The sequence below is a fragment of the Rutidosis leptorrhynchoides genome, chromosome 6, assembly GCF_046630445.1.
Source record: "Rutidosis leptorrhynchoides isolate AG116_Rl617_1_P2 chromosome 6, CSIRO_AGI_Rlap_v1, whole genome shotgun sequence".
Classification (NCBI taxonomy): domain Eukaryota; kingdom Viridiplantae; phylum Streptophyta; class Magnoliopsida; order Asterales; family Asteraceae; genus Rutidosis; species Rutidosis leptorrhynchoides.
The window spans coordinates 73,244,852-73,256,653 of NC_092338.1; the positions used below are offsets into that span (position 1 = coordinate 73,244,852).

The 11,802-nt window shown below is 33.7% G+C and overlaps 1 protein-coding gene across 1 annotated transcript; it reads right to left on the reverse strand.

The window, feature by feature from the left end:
* Window positions 1-7,309: 7,309 nt before the first annotated feature.
* Window positions 7,310-10,794, reverse strand: LOC139852281 (probable chlorophyll(ide) b reductase NYC1, chloroplastic). Its single transcript, XM_071841541.1, has 10 exons — window positions 10,346-10,794; window positions 9,865-9,943; window positions 9,646-9,781; window positions 9,465-9,539; window positions 9,159-9,354; window positions 8,900-8,968; window positions 8,661-8,800; window positions 8,348-8,470; window positions 7,844-8,036; window positions 7,310-7,728 (listed from the first exon to the last, which is right to left on the reverse strand). The coding sequence occupies exons 1-10, from the start codon at window positions 10,622-10,624 to the stop codon at window positions 7,540-7,542; spliced, it is 1,479 nt and encodes a 492-aa protein (XP_071697642.1). The 5' UTR covers window positions 10,625-10,794; the 3' UTR covers window positions 7,310-7,539.
* Window positions 10,795-11,802: the final 1,008 nt, after the last annotated feature.

Here is an 11,802-nt window from a genome sequence, read left to right on the forward strand (position 1 = left end):
ACCTAAAGAAAAATAATAGGGTTCTAATTTGAGCACTTTTTTTAGATATTTCTATGTGGTCCCTATGATATTCAAATTTGTGACCTCATTTCCTTATCTAATGCTTTATTCTGCTTTCATAGTATCTTTAATTTTGATTCTAACAAGAGGTCGATGGAATGGAGAGGGTGGAGGGAGGTGGGTAGGTGGGAGTAAAATATCACTTGCAGTAGAAAGACGAAAATAGCCCTGAGTGCTGTTGTGAAAATACAAAAATACCTTTAAAGTGAGTGACAAAAGACAAAAATACCATTAACTGAATATAATATGCTGGTGAATAGTAAATTCATAAGTTCAAATGATATATTATTAATTAATTAATATTAATTAATTTAATTAATATATGTATCTGACTTTACATTATGCGTTTTCAACGAAATAATAAACATATGTATATATTACGAGTATTATTTTTTATCAGATAAAAAAGAGCACAAAAACAAAGAATAGGCTCACATGGGCCGGCCTTATTATCGATTGTGCCATATTATGTGAATTCAAATGATTGACCGTTTACTAGGTCCATTATTGGAGCCCGGTTGACCCGATTTACATACTTTCGTTCCATTTTATGTCACATGCTTTCTAGAATGCAATTGTTATAATAATAATAATAATATAGATATGGATAGTCAATTTTGGTGTATACATATAGTCAATTTTGGTACACAAAGTATGTATTTTTATATTGAGATTTTAGGCTATAAATACTCATGAATGCAAGCATTAAACTTGCACCATTTCTCACACTTACAAAGTGTTTCTTTCTTTCTCTCCATTATCATCTTTGTTCTTACACTTCATTATTAGTATTCTAAATCAAGAATCAAATCACTAAAGGTAGTTATAAGCCTACTGAATTATAACATCAAGAATCAAACCACTAAAGGTAGTTATAAGCCTACTGAATTATAACATCAAGAATCCAACCACTAAAGGTAGTTATAAGCCTACTGAATTATAACACGTTATCAGCACGATAATCTTAATACTAAATATGGTTGGCTCTGCCACCAAAATGATATATGGTCGGTTATACCACCAAAATGATATATGGTCGGTTATACCACCAAAATGATATATGGTCGGTTATACCACCAGAATGATATAGGTCGGTTATACCACCTGAAAAAATATATGGTCGACACTGTCGCCAAATTTTCATTTATGTTTACTAATATTTATATTTTTGTTATATAACATTTATTTATGATTGCTTACACATGGTCGACACTGTCACCTACTTATCATTTATGTTATATTAAATTTATGTTTAATGTTTATATACTTATGAATATAAATTGACTCTAATTTATCATGATGTTTGTTTTAATTTTTGATAATAGAAAATGTCGAATCTGGAAAAGCTTAAATTTACTCCTTTAGAATCAACTGGAAACAACTACATGCCATGGGTTATAAAAGTAAAAATGCATCTTAAATCAATGGGCATTCTTGAAACCATAAATGAAAACAACACTTGTTCTGAAAAAGAACAAGCTACGGCATGTTGCTTTATTCATCAACATATTGATGAATGCTTACAAAATAATTATGTGACTGTAGAAGATCCCCATGTTTTATGGGAAGGTCTCAAAAGCAGATTCAATAATCAAAGAGAAATTTTACTTCCAGCTGCAATGGAACAATGGAGAACATTAAGGTTCCAAGACTTTAAGAAAGTAAATGAATACAGCTCAGCTCTGTATAATACATGTTCACAACTTAAATTCTGTGGACATGAAATTAGTGATGCAGACATGATGGAGAAAACTTTCTCCACAATGAATGCTGCAAACATCACAGTGCAAAGAAATTTGAGAATGCTAAAGTTCAAAACATATCCTGAACTTAATTCATATCTCTTAGTTGCAGAGCAAAAATGATGAGCTATTAATGAAAAATCAGCAATCCCGTCCTACTGGTACACTTGCAATCCCTGAAGCAAATACTGCAAATAATTATAAACAGGGACAAGGACGCGGGCAAGGTCGTGGTTATAATAACCATCACCATCATCATGCCAAAAGCCATAACTATGGTAGAAACCATCCTTATGGTAATGGTAATGGGCGTGGACGTGGTCGTGGTCGTGGCCGTGGTGGTCAAAGAAATAGTAATCCACGAAAATATAAATATCAACCACAAAACAAGCCCATTAAACAAGATGTTGAAGAAAATTCTTCTAAAAATTCTGAAGAATCTTGCTACAGATGTGGTAGAATGGGCCACTGGGCTAATACTTGCCGAACATCTAAACATCTTGTTAAGATGTATCAGGATTCGCTGAAAGGTAAAGAAAAGGAAGTAAATTTTGTGGATAATATTGATCCAACAGTCACTGAGAAACCATCTGATTTATATGAAGATTTCTTGAATGTTTAAGTTGTGTGTCTTTTGAAAAATAAACGATTTAATATCGTCTGTCTTTGTCATTATGTTTGCTAAATGTTTCAGTACTATCTATTTGCGTTTAAAATATTGTGTAATATTAATGTACTCACTATTTATTTCTTATATATGAAGTTCAATATGAATTTTGATGGAATACAACATCAATCAAGTGGTGGAGATCTCTGTATAGCAGACAGTGGAACTACACACACTATACTTAAATCCGAGAAATATTTTATTGATCTAAAACCAACGGAAGGAACTATACATACAATATCAGGACCTGCTAACTTGATAAAAGGGATAGGAAAGGCAAATTTCATACTACCAAATGGTACAAAATTTTTAATAAATGATGCCTTATTTTCTCCCAAGTCAAGCAGAAATTTATTGAGTTTCTCCGACATATACCTTAACGGGTATGATTATCAGTCAGTGACAACAGAAAATGAGAAATATTTAAGTATCACTGACAAGAGTCATGTGGTTGAAAAACTGCCAAGACTTAGTTCTGGATTACATTATACACATATAAATGTACCAGAAATACATATGGTAGTTAACGAAAAATATATTGATCCTGGTGTATTCAGTTTATGGCATAACAGATTAGGCCATCCAGGATCAACAATGATGAAAAGGATTATTGAATGTACTCATGGACATCCACTAAAGGATAGAAAAATCCATCATGATACAATGGTTCCATGTACATCTTGCTCTCTTGGAAAATTGATAACTAGACCCTCACCACTTAAGGTTGAGAAAGAATCACCAATGTTTCTTGAAAGAATTCAAGGTGATATATGTGGACCAATTCATCCACCATGTGGACCATTTAGATATTTCATGGTTCTAATAGACGCATCTAGCAGATGGTCTCATGTTTGTCTGTTATCAAGCCGTAATGTGGCATTTGCAAAATTTCTTGCCCAAATTATTAAATTGAGAGCTCATTTTCCTGATTACACCATTAAAAGGGTGAGACTTGATAATGCTGGTGAATTTACATCTCAAGCATTTAATGACTATTGCATGTCTATAGGAATTGTTGTTGAACATTCTGTTGCTCATGTGCATACACAAAATGGTTTAGCCGAGTCATTGATTAAACGTTTACAGTTAATCGCTAGACCATTGATAATGAGAACAAAACTCCCTGTATCTATATGGGGTCATGCAATTTTACATGCTGCTGCATTGATTCGCATCAGACCAAGTGCAAGTCATAAATATTCCCCCCTACAACTTGCTTTTGGTCAAGAGCCAAATATTTCCCATCTTAGAACATTTGGTTGTGCAGTGTATGTTCCAATTGCGACACCACAACGTACAAAAATGGGTCCTCAAAGGAGGTTGGGAATATATGTTGGATATGAAACATCTTCAATATTAAGGTATATTGAACCTATGACAGGTGACGTTTTTACAGCACGTTTTGCTGATTGTCATTTTAATGAAACATTGTTCCCTAGATTAGGGGGAGAAATGAAAAATAAAGAAAATGATGTTTCATGGTGTGAACCTCAATTAAAGTATCTTGATCCTCGCACAAAAGAATGCGAGACAGAAGTTCAAAAGATAATGCATATACAAGAACTTGCAAATCAATTGCCTGATGCATTTACAGATACAAAAACGGTGACAAAATCATATATACCAGCAGTAAATACTCCAGCTCGAATTGAAATTCCAAAAGCTGGCAATAACGTCACTCATGAATCTTTGCCACGTCAGAAACGTGGAAGACCAATCGGTTCAAAGGATAAAAATCCTCGAAAAAGAAAATCAGCTGATAATGAAGTAAAAGAAAGTGTTCAAGAAGAACCACAAATCAGTACTCCTACTGCAGAGGAGATTGATGATGTCAATACAGAAATTGCAATCAATTATGCATATTCAAAAATATTATGGAACCGAAATGAAATGAAAAATCTTGATGAGAAATTTTCATTTAATGTTGCATATGACATCATGAATAATGATGATGATCCAGAACCAACATCTATGGTTGAATGTCAAAATAGACATGATTGGGCTCAATGGAAAGAAGCAATACGAGCTGAATTAGAATCACTCAATAAAAGAAAAGTTTTCGGATCCATCATTCTCACTCCTAAAGATGTGAAACCTGTAGGATACAGATGGATTTTTGTCCGAAAAAGAAATGAGAAAAATGAAGTTACAAGGTATAAAGCTAGACTTGTAGCTCAAGGTTTTTCTCAAAGACCGGGAATTGATTATGAAGAAACTTATTCTCCTGTTATGGATGCAATTACTTTTAGGTACTTAATCAGTCTGGCAGTTTCTAAAAATTTAGAAATGCATCTCATGGATGTTGTGACTGCTTATCTATATGGATCACTTGATAGTGATATATATATGAAGATACCTGAAGGATTTAAGGTACCAGAAGCATCAAATGCAAAACCCAAAGAAATGTATTCGATTAAATTACAAAGATCTTTATATGGGTTAAAACAATCGGGACGTATGTGGTATAACCGATTAAGTGATTACTTGATAAGCAAAGGGTATACAAATAATCTTACTTGCCCTTGTGTTTTCATTAAGAAAACAACATCCGGATATGTGATCATAGCTGTTTATGTTGATGATCTTAACATCATAGGTACAAATAAAGAGATCCATGAAGCCATTCAACTTCTAAAGAAAGAATTTGAAATGAAAGATCTCGGAAAAACCAAGTATTGCCTTGGTTTACAAATTGAGCATATGCCTAATGGTTTACTTGTACATCAAACAACATATACTGAAAAGATTTTGAAACGTTTCAATATGGACAAGGCAAAACCATTAAGTACTCCTATGGTTGTTAGATCACTCAATGTTGAAGCTGATCCATTTCGTCCATGTGAAGATCAAGAAGACATTCTTGGACCAGAAGTACCATATCTTAGTGCAATTGGAGCTCTTATGTATCTTACAAATTGTACAAGACCTGACATTTCTTTTGCAGTTAATTTGTTGGCAAGGTTCAGCTCTGCTCCTACCAAAAGACACTGGAATGGGATCAAACACATATTTCGATACCTTCGAGGAACTACTGATTTAGGATTATTTTATTCTAACAAATCAAAACAAGATTTGGTTGGTTATGCAGATGCAGGTTATTTATCTGATCCACATAAAGCTAAATCTCAAACTGGATATGTATTCCTAAATGGAGGTACTGCAATATCATGGCGTTCTCAAAAACAAACACTTGTTGCTACATCGTCAAATCATGCCGAAGTGATTGCATTACATGAAGCTACTCGAGAATGTTTTTGGTTGAGATCAATGACACAACTCATTACTGATTCTTGTGGACTAGAACGCGATAAAAGTCCAACAACTATCTATGAAGATAATGCAGCTTGCATAGCACAGATAAAAGAAGGGTATATCAAAAGTGACCGAACAAAACACATACCACCTAGATTCTTCTCATACACTCAAAATCTCATTAAGGACAACCAGATTGAAATGAGATATGTGCAATCTAGCAAAAACTCTGCTGATCTTTTCACGAAAGCACTTCCAACTGCTATTTTCAGAACACACGTTCATAACATTGGCATGAGACATGTTCAAAAGATGTAACAGCTGAAGCGATGTCTACTTGAGGGGGAGTCAACTCCATGCTGCACTCTTTTTCCCTTAGCTAAAGTTTTTTCCCACTGGGTTTTCTTTAGCAAGGTTTTTAACGAGGCAGTAATTTATAGTTGATCTTCAACAAAATAAAATTGCTATCCAAGGGGGAGTGTTATAATAATAATAATAATATAGATATGGATAGTCAATTTTGGTGTATACATATAGTCAATTTTGGTACACAAAGTATGTATTTTTATATTGAGATTTTAGGCTATAAATACTCATGAATGCAAGCATTAAACTTGCACCATTTCTCACACTTACAAAGTGTTTCTTTCTTTCTCTTCATTATCATCTTTGTTCTTACACTTCATTATTAGTATTCTAAATCAAGAATCAAATCACTAAAGGTAGTTATAAGCCTACTGAATTATAACATCAAGAATCAAACCACTAAAGGTAGTTATAAGCCTACTGAATTATAACATCAAGAATCCAACCACTAAAGGTAGTTATAAGCCTACTGAATTATAACAGCAATAACAATAACAAAGCATTTGATTCTTGAAACATATATCCACTTGCAAGATTGGATTCATGTTGGTTTTGACTATTATAACAGCCACAATAAACGATAACATATTCGGCTTTTAACTTTAATCACGAATATTTACGTATCACTTTAGTGAAACTTGAACTTTCAATTTCTTAGTTATATGGTTCCTCTTATATAGCTGAACTATGAGCCCTTTTGAAAGACACATCTGTTTAGCATCTACTCAAAGCATCCGAGCACGATGCTCATCATCCTATTATCGCACAATGCTCGTGTGGCCCACATAATGTAAATATGTACTCCGTAATATATAAACCATATATACACGATTACACGTTATGCATCATACCATCGGTGATGGAACCAGAAATTTTTTTCACCGGCGGCGAATTTTTTTTTCAATAGCGTTTAGTAAATTTTTTTCTTCTATTCTTTCATGAAAATACAATCTTTTGGGTGATTGAGCTTTTAGGTTGGAGTAAAATCTGGAGGCTTTTGGTCAAAATCAAATTTTAAACTTGAAAATTTCAAATCTACGTGGAGTAAAATCAAAAAATTTAAAATTTCAACACTGAACATTTCAAATTCACTGGGGGCATGTGCCCCTTGCCCCCGTGTAGTTTCGCCCCTGTGATACGATATTCCAAAAATCTGTCATTCAGTTTACTCAGGGAGTCAGGGATGATGATATTATTTACTCGAGTATATACGATATAATAATATACTTGAACCAAGTCTATGATATATTACCATCAAAATTTACAAATTTGAATATATCATTTAATTTAATTGCTTTGGGCTAAAATTTTATACAATATCCACACAACATATCAATGTTGAATACATTCACAAACCATAGTTGCTTGAAGCAATTTCTCATCCATTTCTTCAGCAATTTAGTCATAGATTGAGCAGGATCATCATCTTATAATGCTATGATCTCTAACTCTCTAAGTCCCCGGTGATGCATGTCCGGTTGTACTTTCAAGAATTATGAATGCACAAACAACTGAAAGTGAAAACACAGACACCCAAGTGTTTTCTGTGTACAATTCAATTGCATCCGTAAACGAAAAACGAGTTCTGCTCTCTGCCCAGTTTCTTATTCTATCTGCTTCTGCAGCATATAATGCTCTTCCCTGCATCACACAACAGTTCATCTTTTAAAGATGTTCGATGCAGATCCATTTGAGTGTATGGCATAAAATTATATAAAAAATTTTGACACTTCGTATTTTAAAATTCTTGTATTACCTCATTATCGAACCACCGTTTTCTTCTTAACCAAGCGGTGACTAAAGCAAGCAAGATTCTTGGAGGAGTTAAGTAGTTAATGGCTTTACCACTTCCTTTTACGACCCGCATCCGTGGGACCAAAGTTCTAGCAACTGTCTCCGGTAGCTCGCAGATTATGTTAAACATTTGCTTATTCTGAATACTTGATCCACTGCGCATCACAAAAGTTGAACAAATTTAGTACTTATGGTCTTTGATCTATTCTAGAGGTGACAATGTCAACCCATTTACATGGGTTCATTTAGGTTATGCTTTATCTCTAACGGTACAGATGGGTTGAAAATTTGATTAAAAAAATACTCCGTTTGTTTATGGGTCGGCCCAACAAGACCTAACTCATTTTGAACCATACTAAAAACTAAAAGATTTGTTTGACTGAAACCATTTTGGTCCGTTAACCAATTAGCCACCTCTCGGCCTCTAATCAAAATAACACACACGACAACAACGGGGTTATCTTACCTCAACAGCAAGTCAGTCAGAACCATGCCGGGGGAGGCTGTATGAACTCCAACGTTAGACTTCTTGCATTCTTTGAACAACGAAGACTGAAGTTGTCTAAGACCACATTTGGTTGACCCGTACCTATGGTAAACAATAAGAGATCCAACGACGCAAGCATATATCATCAGCTGATTCTAAAACAGAAAAACCAGTAACAAGCCTTAAACTGTACCGTTAAAAAAAATAATAATAATATAAATAAGCCTTAAACTGAACACGAAACTGCGTTCGAAATCTTATAAGATAAAATACAATGTCAAGGAAAGCTTACACAGCGGTCAAAGGGGTGCTTGAACCACCCGAACCGGCACCATCCATGTTGAAAATATGACCTCCTCTGACCTGGTTACCCATGACACGCATCGCTTCACGAGTGCACAATATTGATCCAACCAAATTCGTAGAGACAATCTAATCATACATGAAAGACATAAATAACTTCCGAGTTGAGAAAAATCTTTCCAATGACATCATTTAGTAGATAATATATAATTATAAGTAGAAACAAACCTGTTGTATATCTTCATCACTGAATTCTAACAATGGTCTAAAACCTTTGTTTGTCCCCGCATTGTTTATCTGCGGATTGATTCAAAGGTTAAGAATAATTTGCAACAGAGAAAGTAACTAATTTCAAAATTCAACTCCCGTATTCTTTTTAATACGTTATAGAACAGAAAAGGGGTGTAAGGATGTGCATTTAAAAGTGATTATGCGATAACATTTTACTAATGCAAATCGAATGCAATAAAAGAATTTAAGTGCTAACCCAAATGTCAATGGAACCAAGTTCGTCGACAGCATAGTTTGCTAATTTCCGAACATCGTTAGGGTCACAAACATCACATGAAGTACCCACCACTTTCGCATATGCTAATTTTTTCAAAGATGCTTTTTTTGTGGTTTCCAGGCCTTCTTGTAAACTCTCCTCAAGCTCTTTAATGGTCATGTCAACAGATTCTTGGCTGTTCTTGGTATAAGAAAATAAAAAAATAAAAAATATCAGTTAACAAATATATGAAACATTTTTTATTTAAATATATGATGACTTGAAATTCTTGATTATTAAAGTTACCTTCTTGAAGCAATAACGACACGATCCCCAGAAAGTAAAAACTCACGCGCAAGAGCTTTTCCAAGCCCTCTAGTACTGTACAAGCAATGATGCACAAAGTTGTGAAATGGAATTGAATTGAACTGAACATTTTAAAATGTAATCGTACTTTGTAAACTGTACAAGAAAGAGAGATGTGTACCTTCCGGTTATGACCACATTTCGTGGACCTGCACGGCTAACTTCATCCAACACCATGTTTGAACCAATCATGGTTCCAATTATAATGCCTCCAAGCCAACTATACCATATCAAATCATTCATTTGACCTTCTCCACCTTCATATGAAACTTCAGTTAAAATTTTTGTGTTTAATTCATAAATCTCTTAATCTTATTCAAAAGATATCTGTTTGACTAACCTACTAAATTGAATCCAACTGCAACTACAACGCCGGTGCTCATCATGGTTACAATATATCTCCCTAAATGAAGAGCAATCTACACAATTTCAAAGATACATGCAATAGTGATAAGGGACAACAATTAACTTCATTAACCCCTAAATTTAGCATAAAGTTTGTTACTTTATTTATATTGCTATTAACCTGCTTAATTGAATGCTTGAACAAAGTTTATTGGTACTAATTTCTCTTCACATTAAATTTAGTTTTCAATATTCTAACCAATTCTATTAAGCAATAATAAGATAAGATCAAGAATAATAAGGTATAACAAATTCAAAACTAGGTCTTTTCAACAAGACATAAAAAAACATATAAACTCACATAAATTCTTAAATTAATAATACACTACTGTACTACTACAATTAATAGTGAAAATTAATTGTATAACCGCATAATTTAAGTACAGGTAATCATAAAACAAAATTCAAGAACTAACCTTTGATAAATTCTTTTCCAATTTCTGGATCGAGCTATCATTCCAAATAATCAATGATTTAATCGCTCCCAATAACTTAAAATTACTAAAAATCCTATCTTTTTCATCATTATCTTTCTTGAACGACCTACAAGGTTGCACACACAACCCACGTTTAGAAACTGAGAGTGAGTCCCACAAGACTGATCTCCGGCAGAAACCCAGTTTCAGCGGCGGCGATAGGGTGGTTCTACGGTGGCCATCCGACAAAATTGCCTGAAATTTGGCTACAGTTGCCATTTCTCAAGATTCTGGTAAAGGTCTCTAATTTCTTTATAATTAAGCGTTTGTGGGGTTTTATTACATATGGGTTTTATGGAAACTGAGATAATAATTAATAATAATTAAAAAAATTAAGTTTATAAAAAAAAGTAGATCGGAGATTGTGACGACCACACGTTACAGAAAGCTGATCATCTGGTCCCGTTAGTTTGGCATGATAAGTTGGTTTCTTTTTTGTTGAAGTTCCCAAATTACCCTCGTGAATGGCGCCACGGTTTTTACACCGTTTGTTGATCTGAGGGTAAACTTGTCTATTTATTTTTTTCCTATTTGTGTACAAGCAAAATCCTAACTTTCACGTTTATTCATACAAAAACAAACAAAACAAACTTTGGACACATATGAAGTTTTAAACCTTGAAGTTAAGTGTACGTTATTTGTTTAAAAACCTGCATTTGGATAATGAATTATTATATTGTCACAGCTTTGTTCCATAGTTGACCTGTTAAACACAGGTGTAAAAATTATGTTGATGATGAAGGCATGAAGCAAAAGGAAGAAAAAAAGGAAATTTCTTAAAGTAGTTGTTTTAACATGATCAAGAATGATGACCAGTAATATATGATTGCTTCAAGCAATATCACTCTTTTTAGGTTGTTTCTTTCACTTTTGAACTAGAAAAAATTACACCGGTAGTACCTATGGTATGTACACTTTTGCACCGATACACCTAAACTTTTATTTTTGCACCGTTGATACCTGAGGTTTTATTGAATAATCTCACACTAACAACCGTTTACTCTGTTAATGTGTAGGGTGTGTGGTTTACAAATCTAAAAAAATAAATAATAATAAGGGGTAGAACTGGATATTATTAATAGTATGGGGACCAGTTATACAAATTACTAAAAGGTATACAAATTACAATAGGGCTGATATTCCAGACACTCCAAATTACTAAAAGACCGACTAATTATGCAATGTTGATGCTACTAGTTTTCTCACACTATTCGTTGTAAATGCATTATGATTCACTTTTTAGCATTTTGTATTTTCTGGATCAGACAATTTTTCTGATACGGTTAAAACTGAATGTATGAGTTGACATGTGTACTGTGCAGTGTGCACCCAATTAGCCATGACAAATGATTACTTTAATAATTTGTACATAAGATCTTTTAAGGAAGTACTTATCT

What these genes read in the sequence shown, in the direction of transcription:
- LOC139852281 (XM_071841541.1), bottom strand. Translation starts at nt 10,624, where the DNA reads ATGGCAACTGTAGCCAAATTTCAGGCAATTTTGTCGGATGGCCACCGT. An exon ending in TGGAAAAGAATTTATCAAAG is followed by an intron (nt 9,944 to 10,345) that starts GTTAGTTCTTGA and finishes GAAATTGTGTAG; the next exon opens with ATTGCTCTTCATTTAGGGAG. An exon ending in AGTTGGATTCAATTTAGTAG is followed by an intron (nt 9,782 to 9,864) that starts GTTAGTCAAACA and finishes TTTCATATGAAG; the next exon opens with GTGGAGAAGGTCAAATGAAT.